General features: G+C 44.9%; 1 protein-coding gene across 1 annotated transcript in view; it reads left to right on the plus strand.

Annotated features, from left to right (window-relative positions):
* SLC25A43 (solute carrier family 25 member 43) overlaps positions 1-19,401 on the plus strand; it is a 68,361-nt gene extending 48,960 nt beyond the window's left edge. The window contains exons 4-5 of the mRNA XM_068251083.1: positions 15,738-15,872; positions 18,139-19,401. Coding sequence (XP_068107184.1) covers positions 15,738-15,872; positions 18,139-18,345 — 342 coding nt within the window. The 3' untranslated portion in view covers positions 18,346-19,401. The remainder of the gene's footprint in view (positions 1-15,737; positions 15,873-18,138) is intronic.
* The last annotated feature ends 5,415 nt before the right edge of the window (positions 19,402-24,816 follow it).

The raw sequence follows: 24,816 nt of genomic DNA on the forward strand, positions 1-24,816 counted from the left end.
CTTCAGGGGCCCTGGTGCAGTCCCTACCTCTGCATCTTTTATTGCTACGCCACTGGTCATTGAGTAAAACCACTGTGAAAAGAGATATTGGTGCTTTATACTGAAAAGCAGATGCAGAGGGCTGCAGCATCACATATAAATAAAATACATGTACTCTTCTGTTTGAGGTGGCAACCCCACCAGGGTGAAGGGAAATGTGACATCAGCAATGACAGCAAGATGGCCACCTCAGAGACAGTTACAGTTCATGGAGAAGAGGAGAAACGTGGGTGGTTATTGTGTATATACTAGACTATAAGCTGATCAGAGAATATACCAAGGTACTTGGTCTTTCCTTCAGACACCAGAATTTGTTTTTCTTTGGTTGTTGGTACAAGCAACTCTGTCCATGTCTGTATTTTGCCCTGGAGAGGTGGGATCTGCAATTTGATAGCCTATACGTCATTGTACACGTGCTAGAAAGTTCTGCAGTGAATCTAGCGTGTGTACAGCAACTTTGATTTGGCCAGATCACCTCGTTAGAGCACAGGCCACTGCTATTCTCCTTCTTACTTTTCTTGCTGCATCGTGTATCGGATGTCGTGCCTCCACAGTGCTATCTGTAGGGATCCTGCAGACTTAAGGTTGCTGTTGAACACATGACAAAAAAAAGTGTATTATGACCTCTCATGTCTGCTGATCATTGTCGACTTTCAGAAGGTAAAAAATCAAAAGTAATTAATACCTTTTCAGAGATCCGTTATTTTTAAAGCTTTATCATGTGCATTGTCACGCTGCATGTTTTTTTTTTTTTTCTCTTCTATTACGGTGCAAGCCTGCTGAAGTAGTTTGATAATGAAAGTATCCTTACTGGCTTTTGCATCTGAAAAGAGGAAATAGAACATGGCTTATGTCACAAGATTGTACTTTCAGGCCAAGCACACACTGGCCCTTATTCAATTCACATTTTCTCCTAGGAGATTTTTTTTTTTTTAATTTTCATCTCCCCCGCATCCTGTCATCTGACCTCCCCACCATCATACTTGGGGATTTCAACTTACCTATCGATGAGCCTATCTCCACTGCTGCCAAGCAGCTACTCTCCCTCACCAAATCCCTTGGTCTCTCTCAGCACACAAATTCCCCCACCCACCGCGCTGGTCATACTCTTGACCTCATATTCTCAAAGTCCACCTCCCTCCTCACCTCCTTGTTCAATCTTTCCCTTTCCACAGGCACCTTCCCCAAAGCATTCAAATAGGCCACTGTACTTCCCCTGCTGAAAAAACCCTCACTCGACCCAGCCCTACCCTCAAACTACCACCCAATCTCCCTCCTTCCCTATGCTTCTAAACTCCTCGAACGCCTAGTCCACCAACGCATTACCCAATACATCAACACCAATACCCTACTTGACCCCCTACAGTCTGGATTCCGACCTGCACACAACTGAAACAGCCCTCACCAAGGTGGTCAACGACCTTGCCAGGGCCAAAGGCAGTTATTCCATCCTGCTCCTCCTTGATCTCTCCGCAGCATTTGACACTGTTGACCACCCCCTCCTCCTCCAATCACTACAGTCCATGGGCATCCATGGTCTTGCCTTGACCTGGATCTCCTCCTACCTATCCAATCGCTCCTTCACAACTTCCTTCAATGGCTCCTCCTCAACCGCTGCCCCCCTCGCAGTTGGGGTCCCCCAGGGCTCTGTTCTGTGCCCCCTTCTTTTCTCCATATACACTTCCTCAATTGGCAAGCTTATCTCCTCCCTGGGCTTCAAATATCACCTATATGCCGATGACATGCAGATTTACCTCCATACCCCCGATCTCTCATCCACCACCATAAACAAGGTCTCCACGTGTCTCTCTGCAATTTCCTCCTGGATTTCTGCTAGGTTCCTGAACTTAACCTAGACAAAACTGAGCTCCTGATCTTTCCACCCCATGCTGCTGCACCCCTCCCAGATTTCCACCTGACAATCGATAACACAACCATTCACCCTACCTCCCAGGCCCGCTGTCTGGGTGTCACCTTGGACTCTGAACTCTCCTTCATCCCACACTTCAAAAACATCACCAGAGCCTGCAATTTCCACCTCCGTAATATCTCCAAGATCCACCCCTTCTTAACTCCGGACACGACCAAACTGCGCATCCATGCCCTCATCATCTCCCGCCTTGATTACTGTAATTCCCTCCTTTCTGGCCTCCCCTTGAAACGCACTGCCCCCCTGCAATCAGTGATGAACGCGGCTGCAAGACTCATCCATTCTTCGCTCTGCATCCACATCTCCCCTTTGTGAATCCCTGCACTGGCTCCCTATCCATTTCAGGATAGCTTTCAAGATTCTATGCCTGGCGTATAAATCTGTGCACAAAACCTGCCCTACCTACATCTCGGAGCTTGTTCACAGGTATACCCCTCCGATCCTCCAACAACCTTCGCCTCACCACCCCACGCATTTCACACTCCCATGCCCGCCTGCAGGATTTCTCAAGAGCTGCCCCCACCCTCTGGAACGCCCTTCCACCACCCATCAGACTTGCTCCCTCTTTCAACACATTCAAGCAAGCCCTCAAAACCCACCTCTTTATGATGGCCTACCCACCTCCTACCACACAGTAACTCCTCTACTGAATATTTAACAGCCCCACCTAGTGTTTCCAACCCACCCTTTAGATTGTAAGCCTCTGTGGCAGGGTCCTCCATTCCCTAGTGTAATCTACAGGATCATGTACTCCTGTCCTATGACAGCCTGTACTTGTATTACTGGGCCTACCTAACCAGCCCATATTGCATGATCATGTATAACTTTGTTCTATCTTGTATAACCTTATGTCTGTCATCCTTGTATCATTGTATATATTTATTGTCCAGCGCTGCGTAATATGTTGGCACTTTATAAATACAATAATAATTTTCTGTTAAAATACATTTGACAATACTTTTTCACATACTTTTGGGTACTTTTCAGAGTATTTTCTTGCTTGTTGGTGGCTTAAAAGGCATTTTATTGATGAGATGTGAAAATATGACCCAGAAGTAAGTGAGAATGACAGTGTTGTTCACTTAGTAATAAAGAATTGGTATCCTCTACTGGGGATTGCTGATCTTAAGCCCCGTCTACACTATGATAGATTTCAGCGATCCGGCGGCTCGATTAGCCGCCGGATCGCCTCTTCCGCGTGCCCGCCGCGTCCCCGCTCGCCGCATTCGATTCCCTGCTCGTGCCCGCTCGTCCCAGCCGGCGCCGCTTATCTTCCGCTCGATTCCCTGCCATTGTCCCCTCGCGGGGAGCGAGCAGGGAATCGGCGGTGCGGAGATCCGTCCTGTCGGATCTTATCAATCGAGCCGCATCAGAATAAAAAAAAAACAGATACTTGCCTAAGGAGAGGGAAGGTTCTGGACTCCTCATGGACTCTGCGTTCTAGTGCTGGATCCCCAGTTCAAATCCTCTGCTGCAGGAGGCTTCGGAAGCCTGAGTGCTCTTGAAGACAGGCAGCTCCGTACTGTGCATGTCCAAGTGCGCAAGACAGCATGCTCTTGCAACTGCAGTATGAAGCTGCCCGTATTTGAGAGCACTTGGGCTTCTGAAGCATTGGGCAGTGGCGGAGAGCAGTCTCCGTTGGGTCAAAGACTGCTAATGGGGGATCCTTTGCTGAACCGCAATGTTTTTTGTTTTATATTGACATAAAATAAAAAATTTTTACGGGGAACAATAATGACACATAAGTTAAAGAGTGCATCATAGTATGACTTTAAAGGGAACCTTAACTGAGAGGGATATGGATGTTTCATTTTAAACAATACCAGTTGCCTGGCAGCCCTGCTGATATCTTTGGCTCAGTAGTAGCTGAATCACACACCTGAAACAAGCATGCAGCTAATCCAGTCTGACTTCAGTCAGAGCACCTGATCTGCATGTTTGTTGAGGGGTTGTGGCTAAAAGTATAAGAGACACAGGATCAGCAGGAGAGTCAGGTAACTGGTATTATTTTCAAAGGAAAAATCCATATCCTTCTCAGTTTAGGTTCCCTTTAACCACCCTGGCGTTCTATTAAGATCGCCAGGGCGGCTGCGGGAGGGTTTTTTTTTAAATAAAAAAAAAACTATTTCATGCAGCCAACTGAAAGTTGGCTGCATGAAAGCCCACTAGAGGGCGCTCCAGAGGCGTTCTTCCGATCGCCTCCGGCGCCCAGAATAAACAAGGAAGGCCGCAATGAGCGGCCTTCCTTGTTTTGCTTACATCGTCGCCATAGCGACGAGCGGAGTGACGTCATGGACGTCAGCCGACGTCCTGACGTCAGCCGCCTCCGATCCAGCCCTTAGCGCTGGCCGGAACTATTTGTTCCGGCTACGCTGGGCTCAGGCGGCTGGGGGGACCCTCTTTCGCCGCTGCTCGCGGCGGATCGCCGCAGAGCGGCGGCGATCAGGCAGCACACGCGGCTGGCAAAGTGCCGGCTGCGTGTGCTGCTCTTTATTTGATGAAAATCGGCCCAGCAGGGCCTGAGCGGCAGCCTCCGGCGGTGATGGACGAGCTGAGCTCGTCCATACCGCCCGGCTGGTTAAGCAATCAAAGGAAATCTTATGCAAATCTAGGTGATATAATCGGTCATAAATTGTATCGATAAGGTCTAACCATAGTAGTGCAGGGTGGAACAGCAATCCATGTGGCAGTCGACGCTGATCGGGAGGGGAGGGGGGGGCCTGGGGAACAGTGCATCAGAACTGAGCCAAAAGTGTCTGGCCTAGCGCACTGGAATACAGAGGTGGTGATGATTGGGGCAGGCAACGGTCCCGATGGTGATGTAGCGTGCATGGTGCAAGCCATGCCTGTACCCCTCTGGATACGCCACTGCATCTGACTGCTTTAGCTGTAGTCTGGGCTCAGAGCATCCAGACACTCCCCATAGTGTAATAATATTGGGTCATTGTTCCTGCCACTTATCCCAAATGCTATGGAACTTGGGGGACATGTTTCTATGCACGTAAATCAGGATATGTTTTTTTATATGGGAGGGCATTAATCGATTTACTTCATGCATTCCGCCTTGGTGAAATAATTTGGACACGGCCATTTCAAAGCTATTTTTTGCCTGGCTGCAAATAGTCTGACAATTTTTTTTTTTTTTTTTTTTTTTTTTTTTTGTCTGCCCAGGGCTGGATTTACCATAAGGCACTGTAGGTCCGTTCCCAGAAGCGCTTGATGATGGAAAGGTGGCTCACTCCCCTTCCCGAGCACCTAATACCCTATGCAGAGTCCTGATGAGAGAGTAAATGAGAGGTTACTCACGCAGCTCTCAGTATTCCACTGGCGAGATCTCCCTTCAATCAGGGGCACATCTAGCTACTTATTACTGAGGTTCTCCTAGCTACCTAATACTTACGGGCACCTCTAGCGACTTAGTATTCAGTAGCCAGAAGTACCCTCAATATTAAGGGGCACCTGTAGCTGCCTATGATGGGCAAGGGAAGTGAGAAGTGACAGCACATTGGCGGCGTGGTTTGGTGGGGGTTTGTAGGTTCAAAGAGGACGAAATCTAAGTTAGGACATCTGTGCCTATAGGCTTTCTATGAGATAAAATCCGGGCCTGTGTTTGCCTGAATGCTCTCATATGAAAACGCACGCCGCAGACTCTGAAATGGGATCTTAGACAACGGGCATCCCATTTTGTCATGAAGAAATGTAACCACTTGTCGCCAGAACTCATCTATTGGATGGATGGAGCAAGGGCTTGGCATTTAGGGCAGGCATCTGGAATTGTTCTGTTCATTTTATGTAATGTAGTGGGGGTTAGATAAGTTTGCAACTATCACTGATATTTACAAAAAACTCTTTGATTGTATTGTTGCTGATTTATTTAGTGCCATCTCCCATGGCGCTGTACAAATCCAAGTAAGTCTTTAACCAATTCACAGGAAAGGGAGGTTACAATGAATTTAACAATTCCACTGGCAGAGCAATTTTTTTTTTTTTATTTAAAAAAAAAAAAAAAAAATTGCTCTGCCAGTGGACTACACATTCTGATGTCACAAATCAGAAATCTATTGCCTTTGGGTCTACTGAATTCTAAGGAATGTTTCACAATGATCAATTGTCTCTTAATTTTGGTGTGTTCTAGTTTGGCCAGTTGTTTGATTGCCCTTTGCTAAGATATTATTGTTCTTGTTTCTATGGAAGCTGAGGGTGTTTCCCTTGTCACAAAAAGGAGGCAGATTCACCTTTGATCAGACTGTATCAGCATGAACCTTACACCCCTGCCACTGTACTGCTAATGAATAGAGAGCCAGTAGTGGAATGCAGAGAGGTCATGTTGCTTAGATGTTACAAATAAACTTGTGCTTGGTTTTCTTGTAGTCCAGTTTGGATGACAGTCTCCTGACAAAAGATGTCGGTTTAGCAGACACACCACTTGCTAACTACTGTTGGGAAAGGAATTATGTTACGAAGTTGTCTGTTACCTATTTTACAGTTCTGTTGAACTGTACGTGGTTAAAATGGTGAAGAATTTTAACTTGGGTTTATTTCTTGCAGTGTTCTTATTAAGTACAGTGTTGCTTTCTTGAAACAATGTATCGCAGTCATTATTTCCAGCACATATTCAGAAAGCAAGCTTTACTTCATGACAATGGGCAGAGTCCTGCAAAATGCCTAGTACGCCAGTCCAGAACTGCTAAATTACAGCACACATTCAGACTTATTTTAACTTGCGTACAGCTTTTTCTGGCTTATTTGGCTTCCCATCTGAGCAAGGCATGGAATATTGTGACTATGAGGCCGGTTTCACACTGCTAACTAGCATTAGCGGTGCTGTCAAAAACAGACCTTCAGGGATTACCGTGTTAGTACGCGGTAATCCCCTTCTGGCTGACAACGTAACAGGAATTGACGCTCGCTTGCGCTTACTTCCTGTTTCGGGAATGCACGGGAGCATAATGTAAACATACACTTCTATGTATGCACGTCGCAACGCCACCGCGTAAGTTTGTTTTTTGTTTTTTTAAACCTGCGGCACCATAGGCTTACATTATTTTCGGTCCGCCACAGGTCGCTGCAGAACCTCACGGTAACAGATTTGTCCTTGCATCCGGGATGCGGCGAAAACGTCACTTTTGTCACATCGTGCCGCACCGTGTCTGTATGAATGGCCTTTTGAACGGACTTTTATTTGGCTTTTGTAAAGTTACTGTACTGCACGGCCCAGTGTGAAATCACCCTTAGGGCTTGTGGGAGTAACAACAACTGTGTTTACCCAGATAACTTGTCATACTAATAGGAACCTTAATCACTCTTCTAGTAGCAATGATCATGCCTGAAGAAGAGACTTCGTTTTGAAAGCTTGCAAAGAAATCTTGTAAAGTTAGTCATTAAAGGTATCGCCTAAACAACTTTTGTTCTGTCTTCAGAATATCTAGTTTGACTCTGTTGTAAACATGAGTATCCCAGTGCTCTGGAACGTCACATTGCACTTTTTAGAGAGCCAGGCTGCTCTTCCTTTCACGCAGAGCAAATATCAGGAATGTCAATTAAAGGGACCCTGAACAGAGGATAAAAATGCCTTGGGCTTCCTCCAGCCACCGTAGCCCGCAAGGTCCCTCGGCGTCCTCTGGGTCCCCTCTGTTCTCCCACTGGTGGCTCCGGTAGTGTGCGACTTCGCTGGGAGTCGTGTGCAACTGGACATGCACGGCCGGTTCGTGCGCCTGGCTTGCTCACGCGCCTGTCACCATGAACGTTCTGCGCAGGCCTGGTACTCGAAAGAATGAACCACACTTGCACAGAACGCTTATGGTAATGGGGGACCTCCCCATCAGAAGTGGGAAGGCTATGGAGGCTTCCAAATGTATTTCCTTTTAAACAATACCAGTTGCCTACTGCATCAGTAATGTCTGAACCACACACCTGAAACAAGCATACTTAAAATCCATGCAGATGTCAGTAAAATGTCTGATCTGCATGCTAAAAGTATTAAGCTCCGTCTACACGGAGCGATGTTCCTTATCAGCCGAGGCGCTGATGCGGCTCGATTGAGAAGATCCGTCAGGTCCGATTTTGCCGCCGCCGATTCCCTGCTCGTTCCCCACGAGGGGACAATGGCAGGGAATCGAGAGGAAGCTAAGCGCGGGGACGAGGGCGGATCGAATCCGACGCGCGGGCGAGCGGGGACGCGGCGGGTACGTGCGGGGATGCGGAAGAGGCGATCCGGCGGCTAATCGAGCCGGTGGATCGCCTCGTGTAGACGGGGCTTTACAGGCAGAGGATCAGTGAGACAGCCAGGCAATCTGCATTATAATAAATATGGCAGCCTCCATATCCCTCTCACTTCAAATGTCTGAACAATATTACACGACCTGTCTGATTATGCTATTGCCAGAGGTGCAATTCAGTCATGATTGCATTCTGTGGTTCCAAAAAGCGGAGGACTCCTAACCATATTGCACACATCCAATTGTCACCAGCAGCACAGCCCAGGGATCTGCATGTGAAGGTTAATTATTGCCAGCAAAGCAGTCCTCCAAATCTGACTAGTGTTTGGCAGTCATAACTGTCCAGGGAATTGTTGTTCAAACAGCCTAGATAATTTAAAGTGAAACCGTGACCAAGAATTGAACTCCATCCCAATAAGTAGCCGATACCCCCTTTACCACGAGAAATGTTTTCCTTTTCACAAACTGATCGGGGGCTCTATGGCTGATATTGTGGTGAAACCCCTCCCACAGTGTGATGTCAGGACCAAGGTTCTGACGTCACACTGTGGGAGCCTTGTTGAATTGTGGGAAATATCAGCTGTTTCCAACTGCCAACAAAGCAAGCAGCAGTTGCTTCCGCAGACATCACCCGCCAGCAGTAAAAAATAACACCATGTAATAAATGTCAGAATGTAAATTAGGGAGAGGAAAGATTTTACAATGCGCAATCGCTGACTAAATCATCCTCTATAATAAAACACCTTTGTCTCTGCATCCCAGCCCTGCACTTCGTGTGTGTGTGTGTGTCGTGTTTTGCGCTACGGCGCATGTGCAGGGAGGGACGCAGAGAGTGAGGAGAGCTGAGGGAGGACGGGGCCAGAAGAGGCAGGCACGCATGCGCGGTGACTGTGCGGCGGTCACAGGAGGATGAGAAGGGAGGAGAGGGAGGCGGGATTTCAACACAGACCTAGAGCCCGTTTTTAAACAGGCTTAGGTCTACTAGTTTATACATAATTATTGCAAAAATTAAGCACTTTTGTTGATTACTTTATTTTCAGTGGAGTTCATCTTTAATTGATATTTGTTTCATCCCAATAAAGGTAAATTTGCTTGTTAATGCAAAACTGTGAAAAGTGATAGTATAGGGCTGAATTGGAAGCCAGAACGTGTCTCAAATTGTAGCCAGGTAATTGCTGGTAAAGTTTAAAGAAGGCCTCCCAGAGTATAATCCACTTCACGGAAATGAGTTGTATTCATGATAGCAGGCATTGCTCCAAACTGCTGACCTTGTTTTGCTGGTATAACCGGCTTCCTCAGGGCGAGAGTAAATGCAATTCTTAATTGTCTGCCATTTCATTCTGGGGAACCATCGTTATATATCAATTGTATATATTTGGACAGTGACTTTGCAGTCTATAATTAACCACCCTACACAGGCAAATCCCTGGAAAAAAAGTTATGATGATGGTGGCAAAGATGTGTATCGTGTTGGGGAACCTTTGTGTGTTACTTTGGAATACAATAATCTCTGGGGACTGCATCTCTAGTAACGGTAGTCATATAATCAGGCAGGTCCTAGAATATACCCTTTGACAGCAATATTCCATTAGAATGTCTGCCATATGAATAAATGAAAATTAGTGGACACATCAGCTGCACTAAAACTGTCCACATTACACAGTGACTAATCTTTGAAATACTTTGGTACTAGTGTGGTGTTTTGCACATCCTGTAACAACGGTCGCAAAACAATGGTGGGGAAACATTGGATGCGGCCCATGCAGTGCATGAAAAGTATACTTCGTTGTAAACACTCACATTGTCAAGTACCACACAGCATTATTCCAATGGATTCCACCACACCGGTAACTCACAGATGTAAACGTTCCATTACAATATACGGTAGTCACATTTGCAGTGTGATTATATTGTCTGTTACAAAGCAACGGGTCAGTGTGAAAGAGGCCAAAGCAGTACTTTTTGTTTTACAAGTGCAGTTTGCGGGTCTGTTGATAAATGTTATGGAATAACATATTTGCAAGATGCTGCCAGTACACAATGTATAGGAATCTGTATATATGAATCATTTTGAGAGTTTTTTTTTACTTAGGTGATACATTATTCCTGTTAGAGATATTCATTTAGGGTCCTTTCAGACTTTGCCCGTCGTGTCACAAGGGACATAATCATTGCATCATGACACAAATGCAATGATAGTCCGGTGGGGCTATCACATTGATTGTCTCCCATTTAACCATGTTGTTTTGCCCCCAACACAGCATGTGCAGATAGTATGCCCCCAACACAGCATGTGCAGATAGTATGCCCCCAACACAGCATGTGCAGATAGTATGCCCCCAACACAGCATGTGCAGATATTATGCCATCAACACAGCATGTGCAGATAGTATGACCCCAACACAGCATGTGCAGATAGTATGACCCCAACTCAGCAAGTACAGATATTATGCCATCAACACAGCATGTGCAGATAGTATGACCACTATAGATCGGGGTCCCCATACTTTTTTTTTTTTTTGGTTAAGGGCCGGGTCAACATACTTCAGACTGCTGGGGGGGGGGGGGGGGGAGTATACATGAAATGATGTAGAAAAACATTACATTGAGCCTAGGTATTGTAGACAGGGCCTTTTAACATGGACAGCCCTCATGTCTCCCATTTAACCATGTTGTTTTGCCCCAACACAGCATGTGCAGATAGTATGCCCCCAACACAGCATGTGCAGATAGTATGCCCCCAACACAGCATGTGCAGATAGTATGCCCCCAACACAGCATGTGCAGATATTATGCCATCAACACAGCATGTGCAGATAGTATGACCCCAACACAGCATGTGCAGATAGTATGACCCCAACTCAGCAAGTACAGATATTATGCCATCAACACAGCATGTGCAGATAGTATGACCACTATAGATCGGGGTCCCCATACTTTTTTTTTTTTTTGGTTAAGGGCCGGGTCAACATACTTCAGACTGCTGGGGGGGGGGGGGGGGGGGGAGTATACATGAAATGATGTAGAAAAACATTACATTGAGCCTAGGTATTGTAGACAGGGCCTTTTAACATGGACAGCCCTCATGTCTCCCATTTAACCATGTTGTTTTGCCCCCAACTCAGCAAGTACAGATATTATGCCGTCAACACAGCATGTGCAGATAGTATGCCCCCAACTCAGCAAGTACAGATATTATGCCCCCAACTCAGCATGTGCAGATAGTATGCCCCCAACACAGCATGTGCAGATAGTATGCCCCCAACACAGCATGTGCAGATAGTATGCCCCCAACACAGCATGTGCAGATAGTATGCCCCCAACACAGCATGTGCAGATAGTATGCCCCCAACACAGCATGTGCAGATAGTATGCCCCCAACACAGCATGTGCAGATAGTATGCCCCCAACACAGCATGTGCAGATAGTATGCCCCCAACACAGCATGTGCAGATAGTATGCCGCCACCTCAGCAAGTACAGATATTATGCCATCAACACAGCATGTGCAGATAGTATGACCCCAACACAGCATGTGCAGATAGTATGACCCCAACACAGCATGTGCAGATAGTATGCCCCCAACTCAGCAAGTACAGATAGTATGCCCCCAACACAGCATGTGCAGATAGTATGCCCCCAACTCAGCAAGTACAGATCTTATGCCATCAACACAGCATGTGCAGGTAGTATGCCCTCCAACATAGCATGTGCAGCTAATATGCCAATAACACAGCATGTGCAGCTATTATGCCACCAACACAGCATGTGCAGATATCGCGACCCTAACATAGCAAGTCATATGTGAGCCATAATGTATCCCAATGGCCTGCAAAAGCCTATAGTACAACCCTGAAGCCAGCAAATGACTGCTTTGCGGCTTCCATGTGGAAGTTTGGTGCCAGAACTGCTATTCTATATGCGGGCCTCCAATGTTTAGAGATGCAGCAGACCACCTCTATAAGTAATACATTTTTTGTGTGCGGGCCGGTAAAAAAGCCTCAAGGGGCCGTATTCGGCCTGCGGGCCTTCGTTTGAGGACCACTGCTATAGATCATGGAAAAACATAAGTGACCCTGTAAAAGTGGCCATACATCTAGAGATTTGGCAGCCCGATAGACCCTCTGACTCGATTATTTTATCGATTGAGTTTTTGCATACTGGAACAATCGACAGTGACTGACATCTAGGTGAATCACATCAATTTGTCAAGCAGGATGGAAGAGATCAATCAATTGTAAAGGTATCTGCTACGGTTTACATGATTTTGATCGACAAAGGATTGATTTTTGGAGGCACAACATTGTTCAGATGGATTGGTGAAGGTAAATTGCATAGGATATCACTTGTAGCGTGTGAGCCAGTATTCAATTGACTTTCGATCAACCGCACTGTAGTTGATTGCCCAATAAAATCTATCACTTAAGCACTCGATGCATGGCTACCTTAAGCTCTTTCTGGATTTGTTTAAAGAAAAAATGTTTTCACATGACCGCACAAACGAGAGGTCAAAAGATTGTGGTACTTTGCGCAGGAGTTGTTGATTATCTTAGAGATCCAATAAGCCGTGATGGTCGTTATTGCTGTGTCTTTCTAGATATCGTTCCTGTAAACGCGCGCCTGTACCCATGTCACGAGATCGCGGAAATAATTGCTCATAGCTAAAAAAAAACTGCAGCTCATCGCAAAAATTGCAGTAACAGTTGTAGTGGGTGCGTGCCTTTACACTTTGTACAGCTAGATTTATTCACACTGTATTTGTAACATATGCCCTGCTTTGTAAAGAGAGGTCCATCTTTCAAGAAATAATTTAGTGCTTTACAGTTCACTGTGCATGGGAGAGTATATGATCATTTACTCCAGGTTGTTATCTTGGTGTGTGTGTGTGTCCTATGTGTCTGTGTCCTTCTGGTTTGAAACCGGAATTACCTGTTCTGGGCGTCGTACAGCAGTCATTTACTTGTACTGAAGGGAAAGCCAGTAAGTACTGCATTGCATACACAGGATATACTAAAAATAATACTAATATACTATTGCTGTGCAAAACATGTGCTGCACACCTTCTATTTACTGCTGGGCTTGAATTTTATTTTATTTTTTCAAAGCGGATGGAACAATGTCTTGTAGTACGGAGGGCTGTAGGATCAGGGGTAGGCAAACTTTTTGACTCTAGGGCCACATGGCGTTCTCAAGTTTGGCCGAGAGGCCAGACCAGGATAGTGAGTGTGGCATGCAAAAAAAATGTGTGTGGTTATGACAGGATTTGGGGAAGAGCTAACTGTAATGTAAAATTGTGTTGCAAAGACAGTAGGCCTGGGTTTTCTCCTAAAACACAAGCACACATAATGCTGGGCATACACGGCGTCGAGGGGAGGATTATCAATCGAGCCTGATGGCTCGATTGATAATATCCGACGTGTCCGCTCACCGCAGGGATCGATTCCGCGCTCGATCCCCGCAGGCGGATAATAGCGGTGAATCGAGCAGGTGTTAAGAAGCGCTGGCGGGGACGAGCGGGGAATCGATGCACACGCTGACGAGCGGGGATCGATTCAGTGGCTAATCGGCCCCTGGATTGACTCGTGTATGCCCAGTATAAGAAGCAGCATGTGGTGGAAGAGCAGATTGGCATCATGGATGTGCCTGATGCTATCGTGCCAACATGAACCAAAATATGAGGAATGCAACGAAGAATTAAGGCAGTTCTGAAGGCTCATGTGAAATACACATACATTACCCCACACATAAGTGCAGCAAATGTTACCTCAGACGTAAGTGCTTTCCTGGCGCCAGTGGTTCCCTTCCCACCCCCAACTAAATGGTAACCAGATGTGCCCGAAATATAGGCAGCAGTATAGGTAGCCAGGTGTGCCTGAAGGTCCCCCAGTACAGCTGGGTGAGCCCAAAGTTTTAGACACCCCCCCCCCCCCTCCCAGTATAGATGGCTAGGTCAGCCCCCTCCCCAGTTTAATTAGCCAGGTGTGCACTCAGTATAGTAGCCACATCCCCAGTTTAATTGGCTAGATGTACCCCCAATATTTGCAACCTGCTCCCCAGTTAGATAAGTCAGGTGTACCCCCTCCCCAATCAAATAAAGTAATGTGCTGCCAGCATAGCAGTCCCCTCTCCAGTTAAATAAGGTAGGTGTGCTCCCAGTATAGCAGCCCCCTTCCCAGTTGAATAACACAGGTGTGCACCCAGTATAACAGTTCTCTCTATTATGCATAGTGTGAGCAGAGCATATGATGGGCTCAATCGGCAGCTTCCAGCGCTTATCACCATGGCTGCAGCGGCGTACCATGATGGCGGGTCACATGATGTAGCTGCTGCCATGGAAATTGCCAACTCAAGCTGCTGGGTGAGCCTGTCATAAGCTCCTCTCGCAACTCTGCAGGGAGGGAGGAAGAGAGAAGCTGGATCCCAGCCCTGCATAGGCAGGCTGGATGCGGCCTGCGGATTGAAGTTTGCCCACTCCTGCTCTAGATTGTAAGCTTACAAGGGCAGGGACCTCTCCCTTGTGTTTCATGTTTCTGTGCATTTTATTAAATAGATATCAATCAGTATTGGTGATGTTTTTCAAACTACACATCCAATGGTACAACTAAAGAGCTTGGGGCCCTGATGTGAGTTTTATATGGGGCCCCAAGCCTACCAAGGACAGCTGCGGTGCCATAGAGGTGTATTTAGAGTAAAGAAACAGTTTAAGGATTACCAACATGTAATATTTATTTTAAGTATTTATATAGCACTGACATATTATGCAGCGCTGTACCGAGTATATTGTCTTGTCACTAACTTCTTCAGAGGGGCTCGCAATCTAGTCCCTACCGTAGTCATATGTCTATGTATGTATCATGTAGTGTATGTATCGTAGTCTAGGGCCAATTTAGGGGGAAGCCAATTAACTTATCTGTATGTTTTTGGGATGTGCGAGGAAACAGCAGACACAGGGAGAACATACAAACTACTTGCAGATGGCTATTGGAGATTTCATGTTGAAATCCATTAGGAATTGGCATGCGGTGTATGGGCAGTTCTCCCCAATCAGATTTTGATCAGAGAGATGATCTGCCCAGACGCTTGTCTTTATATTTGTGTACAGTGTGCTTTTCTAGTAGGACTGGGGTCTCTAATGGAAAAATATGAGCAGGGAGGAAAGCTGTGAAAAGTGCTTTTGTGTAAAAGCACATAGGTTGGAAATCCCCGACATAGACAATAACATGCTCATGTGAGTTAGGCCTGGTTCAAGCCTTGTACTACCCTTGAAAACTGTAGATCTTGCAGACCAACATGTACCCATTTATAAATTGCTCTTATGTGCTTAGCTTAGACAAACCTAAATGTACAAGGTGGTTACTATTTATAGATGGTTTATGGTGCGTAGGTTTAGTACAGATGATTGGAGCAATGGACTTTGGCATGCACATTGAAACCTTCCCATGCATTTCCTAATAGTCAGTATCCTGTTTGTGCAAGCCCTGATAAAAATTGATTTTAGTCTTCTAGTTTATCCATTGAATGTAAATGTATTCATCTGTCTGTCTTTTACAGGCACAAAGCCACGTCCTTCCTCACTGCGGGGGTGTCGATGTCCATTTTAATGGAGTTTTTGATTGTTTTAAACAAATTGTAAAGATAAAAGGTGTCCTGAGCCTTTGGAATGGACTGACTGCAAATTTACTGAAGGTAATGTTTTTTTTCTTCTTCTTGTCCCTGTGAATTGCTTATTGTTTTTCTTGCCCTAGATCATCATAGTAGTTGAGTTCCTCTTTAAAAAAAACGCCAGCACTTTAAAGCTAGATCATAAGCCATAGTTAAGAGGGACAAAGAAACCCATAAATCAGAAGATATATACTAGTTGTACATATATGACCTATGTGCTGTACTGTCCACAGTCTGATTTTTGTGAATTTCTAAAGTTAAAAAAAAAAAAAGAAAATGGTTCCTAACGTTCCCCCATCTTTAGTGCTTCTGATTCTGTGATGTAATTTCCTCCGTTAGGCCTGGGACCCACTAGCAGCATTTGTGATTTGTAAAGTTCTTGCTAATGTAGTGCTATGGGGTTTAAAAAATATTGTATCCCTCAAGTGGAATAACCTTTAAATAAAACCTTTTTTTGTAAAGCCTGGTACACACCATGTAATTTCCCCTCAAGTAGAGTGGTTGAATTGATTATTTCCAACAGGTCCAAACTGATTTCCAATCGTTTTACTGATTGATTTCTGTATAGAAATGATTGGAGAATTGATCAGAAAAACCATCGGCAATCAGATCAGACCTGTTGGAAATAATCGATTTGACCTGTCTGACGGGAAATTGCATGGTGTTAACCAGGCATTACAGTTTTCAGAACTCCTGCAAAAAAACTGCAGTGCGTCTACTTCCTGGTTTCATGGAAGCAGACAAAGGATTAACATCCTGTGTTTACATATCAGCTGTGTCTGACTGTGCTGAAGCAGCTGAGAGATCAGATTACACTTGTGATTACTTACATATGGGGGGAATTAAGGTGGCCATACACTGATAGATTTGCAACAGATTCGACCATCAGATAGATTTCTGTCAGATGCCTGTCAAGTAGAATCTGACAGGAATCTATCTGACGTGTACCACACACTAGGAACAGATTGCTAATCGATTTCAAAATTAAATCTATTGGAAATCGATCTAAATGCATTATTGGACCATTATGCTGGGAATACACGGTTCGTTTTGAACCGTGTAATCGAGCCGCTGATGGCTCGATTGATAATTTCCAACCTGTCTGATACCCCGCCGGATCGATTCCCCGCTTGAAACCGCGTGCAGGACAATAGTAAAAAACGAAAAGAAGATAAGAAGCCACCCGCGGGGACGAGCGGGAATCGATCTGGGCGCCGCAATCTATCGAGTGGCTCGATACTGTTCAAAACGAACCGTGTATTCCCAGCATTAGATCCAATGCAACTGTATGGGCCATCTATCTGCTGCCAGCAGCAGATCGACCTAGATTTTCTATCCAGTCAGATCAAACCGATCGAAATCGTCCGCAAATCGATCAATCAGCTGATTTGAAAGAATCGATCGATGGCTGAAATCGACCAGTATATGGGCCCCTTTAGACAGGCTGTTCTATCTAAAAATACGCAGGGTGCATTTCTCTGTTTTCCTTGTGTCCTGTGCAAGAGTTCAGGTCCACATTAAAGGATACCCGAAGTGACATGTGACATGATAAGATAGACATGTGTATGTACAGTGCCTAACACACTAACTATGCTGTGTTCCGTTTTTTTCTTTCTCTGCCTGAAAGAGTTAAATATCAGGTATGTAAGTGGCTGACTCAGTCCTGACTCAGACAGGAAGTGACTACAGTGTGACCCTCACTGATAAGAAATTCCAACTATAAAACCCTTTCCTAGCAGAAAATGGCTTCTGAGAGCAAGAAAGAGGGAAAAAAGGGTAATTTATTATCAGTGAGGGTCACACTGTAGTCACTTCCTGTCTAATGGTGGCCATACGTGGTACCATTTTTTCATACAATCTTACCATTTCTATGTAGTAAGAAATGAGGGTAATGTAGTAAGAAATAAGGGTAAATTAAGTGAATATACTGGAAGGATAATTTAGGCAGTTCCCTTATACTACATAGAATTGATAAGATTGGATGAAAAAATTGTACCATGTATGGCCACCTTAAGTCAGGACTGAGTCAGACACTTGCATTCCTGAAATTTAACTCTTTCAGGCAGAGAAAGGAAAAAAAGGAACACAGCCTAGTTATTTGTGTGCTAGGCACTGTACATACACATGTCTATCTCATCATGTCACACGTCACTTCAGGTATCCTTTAAGGAGCAGTTTACAGAGGAAGGCTGGCAGTGCAATCTGTATTTATCTCTTGGGGATGCAGAAATCTCCAGTGACTGATTAGTGATAACTACTTTACATGTTTATCTTTGACATTTCTGAACAGATTTTCCCATATTATGGACTGATGTTCAGCACGTTTGAATGCTGCAAGCGATACTTCCTCTATCGGAATGGTTATATTGTGTCACCACTGAGCTACCAGCTGATACCGGGAGTGGATCAGAGTCTGAGGCCGCGAGAGCTGCAGGAGCTCCACAAACTGCTCAGGCAAAAGAACACTGAAAACAGAAACCCCTCTCTAAAGAACTGAGCCTGAAGAGGAAGATTTTACCTAAAAGCACAATTTGTGTATTTATATCTGTAGGTCTGGTTGGGAAATTCATATTTTTGCAAATATTTATTTTTGTATTAGTCGATCTAAAACTGTATTAACCAACAGCGATTGCAGTCAGAGCATGACAAGAGGAAGCCCGTTCCGCTGTGGGTTTCATGTGATGCCAGCTTTTTGCCTCATGTCTTTAACCTCACTGTGATTGTCAGATTAATATTTTTTGACTACGGTACACGGTGTTCAAAGTACAACTCCTGTCCTTCCTTATTGGACAGTGCATTTCCTGTTACATGCCAGATTTGTCAGCTGGAACTTTTCGTTTACAGAAAATCTAAAACATTTTAGTGCTAATTATTCATAAGGAGTGATCTATAAACTGGCTAACAACGCAGGACTGTTGAATAGCTATATTCACAAACAAAGGTGCAGCCACCTTCCATTAAGCCTCTACCACTGTATATATGATATGCCAGCATGCCATACCTGCATTATAGTAGATTAGCCTATAGTCACCCAATCTAATAGCTAATGGGATTATTATAGTTAACGGATGGCACACGTGCTCACATCACTTGGCTAAGGGAAAATGGCGTGTAATAGAGATTCAGGAAGTGAAGGGTGCAACAAATGTAAATGCAATGCATTCGGCTAACATAATCAAACCCTGGCCAATTACTATTCAGCCATGGCATTTGGGTTATAGATGACTGTACAAAGTCATACTGCGGCCTGAAACAATCACAGAAGATTACTTTAGGTCTCTGTACGACCATTGGCCTCACTGATCTGGTATAGACCTCGGTGGTAGTGGGTTCAGTGCAGGCGTGGTCTGTCTGCCCACAGGGGGCATTAACTACAAGCCAGCAGAATATCAGAGAAAATCAATTCATGGAGTGCTCTTGTCTCAGAAAAAAAAACAGTCAAAAGTGGTGTAATTTTATGTGAAACATATTGCTTTGTTTGGAAGCAATTTTTATAGCTATTACCTGACACTGACGTAATTCTATAAAATAAGGTCTATTTTGGTTCAAAACACTGATGTTTATGGAATGATCTTTTGTATGAAACTATTGTATGACTGAGGTATCAAACTACGCGTCTAGTGAGCACTGTGATATGTTTATCTTGTGATCAGGAGAGGATCAAGATGCTTAGAGCTTTTTTAGATGACCATGGAAACTTCAAACCAATGGAAGTATTCCTTATTTTCTTATTTCCAGACACAGATCTGATAAAGTTGCTACTGCTGTACTCATGCTAACAAGGCCAGATTTATGCTTTCCCCATCTTAGGCCAGGATCAGCTCACAATATGTATATAATGGTGCACTGACAGCGTATCCTGAGCAGATATGCCGTGGCCTGTTGTAGCATCCATTGACGTATCACTTAGCAATGGAGGATCCTCACTGGTCCACCATTTGGTGAACCAATGAAAAATCTCCCTGGTGCTAGGGAGGCTTCCTGTTGGTCTTTTGCAATCCAATTAGAGCTCTGTTGGACAAATACCAGTGCTTGTCTCGGTGACTGAGGACCAGAGATGACTGAAGCCACAGAAGACAGTTGAGTAGAGTAGGAAGAAGGGGAAAACAGCCTAGTGAGAAACGTCACTGTCCCTTCCCATAGGCTTGCACTGATTCCATGGGCTTCCGCAGCATTTGCAGTGTCCGGAAAAATCATTCTGGTTGGGTAATGTACACTCTGCTATTCTTCCCGCTTCTGCTCTGTTTAAGTGGCAAGTGTAAATTGATCTTATGCTTTACATAGGATCCATTTACACCTGCTGAATAGGGTAAACCGGCCCTTAGTGAGTAGTACACAAGTACATCTGAAGTGTATAGACTGCACTGTTTGATATTTTCACTTATGTGTTGCGCAGTAGTGTTGTCACAACACCCTGCTGCATGCATTTTAGTCCACAGCATAGTGCTGTCTTATTCTTTTTCAATGATTGGGGTGAGCTCTGCAATGCAGAGCAACGCAGTCACATACAGTGGTTTGCAAAATAATTCGGCCCCCTTGAAGTTTTCCACATTTAGTCACATTACTGCCACAAACATGAATCAATTTTATTAGAATTCCACGTGAAAGACAAATACAAAGTGGTGTACACGTGAGAAGTGGAACGAAACTCATACATGATTCCAAATTTTTTTTTACAAATAACTGCAAAGTGGGGTGTGTGTAATTATTCAGCCCCCTGATTCAATACTTTGTAGAATCACCTTTTGCTGCAATTACAGCTGCCAGTCTTTTAGGGTATGTCTCTACCAGCTTTGCACATCTAGAGACTGAAATCCTTGCCCATTCTTCTTTGCAAAACAGTCCCAGCTCAGTCAGATTAGATGCACAGCGTTTGTGAACCGCAGTTTTCAGATCTTGCCACAGATTCTCGATTAGATTTAGATCTGGACTTTGACTGGGCAATTCTAACACATGGATATGTTTTGTTTTAAACCATTCCATTGTTGCCCTGGCTTTATGTTTAGGGTCGTTTTCCTGCTGGAAGGTGAACCTCTGCCCCAGTCTCAAGTCTTTTGCAGACTCCAAGAGGTTTTCTTCAAAGATTGCCCTGTATTTGGCTCCATCCATCTTCCCATCAACTCTGACCAGCTTCCCTGTCCCTGCTGAAGAGAAGCACCCCCAGAGCATGATGCTGCCATCACCATATTTGACAGTGGGGATGGTGTGTTCAGAGTGATGTGCAGTGTTTTCCGCCACACATAGCGTTTTTGCATTTTGGCCAAAAGGTTCAATTTTGGTCTCTACTGACCAGAGCACCTTCTTCCACATGTTTTCTGTGTCCCCCACATAGCTTGTGGCAAACTGCGGACTTCTGTTAAAAATGGCTTTTGCTTTTCTGTTAAAAATGGCTTTCTTCTTGCCACTCTTCCATAAAGGCCAACTTTGTGCAGTGCACAACTAATAGTTTTCCTATGGACAGATTCCCCCACCTGAGCTGTAGAACTCTGCAGCTCGTCTAGAGTCACCATGGGTTTCTTGACTGCATTTCTGATCAGCGCTCTCTTTGTTCGGCCTGTGAGTTTAGGTGGACGTCCTTGTCTTGGTAGATTTACAGTTGTGCCATACTCTTTCCATTTCTGAATGATCGCTTGAACAGTGCTCCGTGGGATGTTCAAGGCTTTGGAAATCTTTTTGTAGCCTAGGCATGCTTTAAATTTCTCAATAACTTTATCCCTGACCTGTCTGGTGTGTTCTTTGGACTTCATGGTGGTGTTGCTCCTAATATTCTCTTAAAAGAAAAAAGGAGAGGGGCGCTCTAAGCCTTCGAGTGACAATAGTTAACCACACTTCTAGGACAGGTCTCACCTAGTTCCAATTTGGCTAGCACAGCGTGCTTAAGCCACGGTCAGCGTAGGTCCCTCTCTGCCGAGCCGGGGACCAGAGCTCTCCCATCGAGCGGGGTGGACGTGACGTCACTCTTGCACGCACTTCCTGGTGGTAGCTAGGGCTACAAGGACGCACGCTCACCTAGCAGCACTAGTGCGAGCGGCGTCTAGGAGTGGGGGATAGCGGTAGTCTGGCGCAGGGATAACGCCACCAAAAGGCAATTGGGATTAAAAAGGTTTTTATTTAAAAATAGACAACGCTTTTCACGGAGGATCAACCTCCGCTTTTTCAAGTCTTATATATATTTGACAGAACAGCTTCATTTTATACAGAAAGCTCATAAAAGATCAGCCAATCAGTTCTGTGTGGGGCGGGGATCCCCATGTACATAGTAGTGGGGAAAGACGTAATCTTCCTAGTAGAAGAGTCTAAGAGGGAGGAGATAGTACAATATATCTCCAAAAGGAACACACTAAGCGATTTCAGTATTACATTAAATTCAACATATTCTCTATAGATAAACAGGGAATCCAAGAATAAATGGGGTCTTCCATGCCCTCACACAAGACCCACTGGCCATAACATCACATTTACAGAGATATATACAAAACATGCACATTTCTACCTATAGATCAATCTCAGTCATACCCAACCACTTCATATGGCTCTAATCCAGTCTATACAACTCAGGTCTACGTTCATCTAATCCCAGCTCTAGATGTAATATACATCCAACTAATAGAGGACAGGGGGGGGGGGGGAGGGAAAAGGAGAGGACTTACAGAAGGAATATTTTTAAAGAGAAGGAGGATATAGGGAAAGGGACAAAAAGACAAGGATAGAAAATTATTATGGAGATCAGTGTACTGTGGGCTGGAAGTGGCCCATTTCTTCTAAACATTTGTTTAGGCCGCCAGGTTCGAGGGTACCCAGTTTTAGGATCCAAAAGGACTCCCGTCTGCATAAAACCCTATATCGCTCATATTTGTTTGGATGGCACACTTGTTCTATAATTATGGCCCTCAACAGGTTAAAATCTTTGTTATGAACTGTATTGAAATGACTCGATACCCCATGTTTAGGTTCCCCTTTCATGATGTTTGATCTATGTTTGTTGAGTCTGATATGGAACTCTTGCGTAGTGTACTCGCACCATACAAAGGAGATCCCTTCTTTGCCTCCTGGGACTGCAGGATCTCGGGCAGACTGCGCCATCTTGAAAAGGAAATTTATGACCGGAAGATGGAGAAGTTTGCTAGGGATCAGGCAGATTATAATAGGGGACAGAATAGGGCATGGAAAATTGGTACAAAGGATCCCCAAAACTTGGGATTAGATCCTAGTTATGACGCGGCCAATTCTAGACCTGACCCTGTGCCCCCACCCCCTGTTGGTGTCCTGAAACCCAAGGGACAATCAAATATACCTCCCTTGATGTCAATCAAATTAGCACCCAGGTTCTATCCCCCAAGAATTTCTTCTCAATATAGACCCATCTATAATACAGGGAACTTATCATATATGAACCCAGGATATCCCCAACACAGGGGGCGTCCATCCTATTTTGAACCGGGTGGGAGACCATTTATAAAATTCCCACCTAGAAAGAAGACCTTTAAATATCCTAATTATAAAGAAAGAATGATCCTTTCAAAAAACCCTGGCCACTCCCCATCACAATCATTAAGTCAAACTAAACACAGGATCCCCATAGAGATCCCTGGATCGGCATCTAATGAGAATCAGAAATCTGGTGGGGTGTTGGACTCTGGTGTGGGCGGGCTTTCGTCCGGCGGCGCTGAAATTTTGGTTGCGCCGGCGGACGATAGCCTTGACACATCATTGGACAACTCCTATGTGGATTTGCCGACTACAGCCCCATGTAGCCCCCTGGTGAGTGTATTACAATTGGCCGCTGAAGCCCAGCCTCAGACCCCACCGCTGGCCAGCGACCAAATCCTGGATAAAGATAGAAATAAGCTTACAATTGAGGCCCAGATACATATCCCCCCTACTTCAAATGGAATGTCACAAACTAGATCTACTACTAATATATCTAGTCCACCAGCAATAGATACTCCATGCAAGGTTTTTTTAGGGGGAGACAGGACCCCCATCCCACAACGGATAACCAGGAGTCGCATTCCAATTCCCACATACCCGTGCATCACGGAGTTCTTCAAAAAAGAGGGCTTAAAGAGACCCCGTTCAGAGCTAGACCCCACAGAAGAGGCAAACGAGGAAATAAAGGAGCCAAAGGAAAAGTGTCAACCGATAGTGATGGAACCGCTACACTAAGTTCCACCATTCCCATCTTCAATTTGTCTTCATACAACTTATCTATTAGTGAAACTTCTGTTCTAAATAAAGGGTTGTCCTTCTGTCCCAATAATAAGGCTAATATATACCAACTCCTAGCAAAGAAATGAACAGCGCTACTTAAAAACAGATGAGTGCTTACCTGCAAAAAAGTGCACACCCCACTCATGGGATTCAAATACACAATGAGCATACACATGACCTGTCTACCACTTGGAGGATGTTAGTTTCACTAACAATTTGCAATTTGTTAGGTACTCGTCCCTCCCACTGTCGAAGAAGTCTTTCCTCCATGGGAGGGGACCTAACACTAACTAAATATTCTACCTATGCATATGCATAGCCTGGGCGCGCTACCAGTAAAATTGAGAATTGCGCAAAAAAAAGTGGGATCAGCGCATCACCAGGCCGCCTCTGAATGGCCTCAGCTCAGAGATGCGCTGAGCCCCCCCAGAAACTGCAAACGCACCTTGAACCCAAACAGAGGCTCTGCATATACACCAAAGGAAAACTATTAAGTGGGAGCAGCTGACCAGAAATAAATCAATCAAACATAGCAAAGAAATGAACAGCGCTACTTAAAAACAGATGAGTGCTTACCTGCAAAAAAGTGCACACCCCACTCATGGGATTCAAATACACAATGAGCATACACATGACCTGCTCCCACTTAATCGTTTTCCTTTGGTGTATATGCAGAGCCTCTGTTTGGGTTCAAGGTGCGTTTGCAGTTTCTGGGGGGGCTCAGCGCATCTCTGAGCTGAGGCCATTCAGAGGCGGC

This window comes from Hyperolius riggenbachi, chromosome 8 (genome assembly GCF_040937935.1).
Source record: "Hyperolius riggenbachi isolate aHypRig1 chromosome 8, aHypRig1.pri, whole genome shotgun sequence".
Taxonomy (NCBI): domain Eukaryota; kingdom Metazoa; phylum Chordata; class Amphibia; order Anura; family Hyperoliidae; genus Hyperolius; species Hyperolius riggenbachi.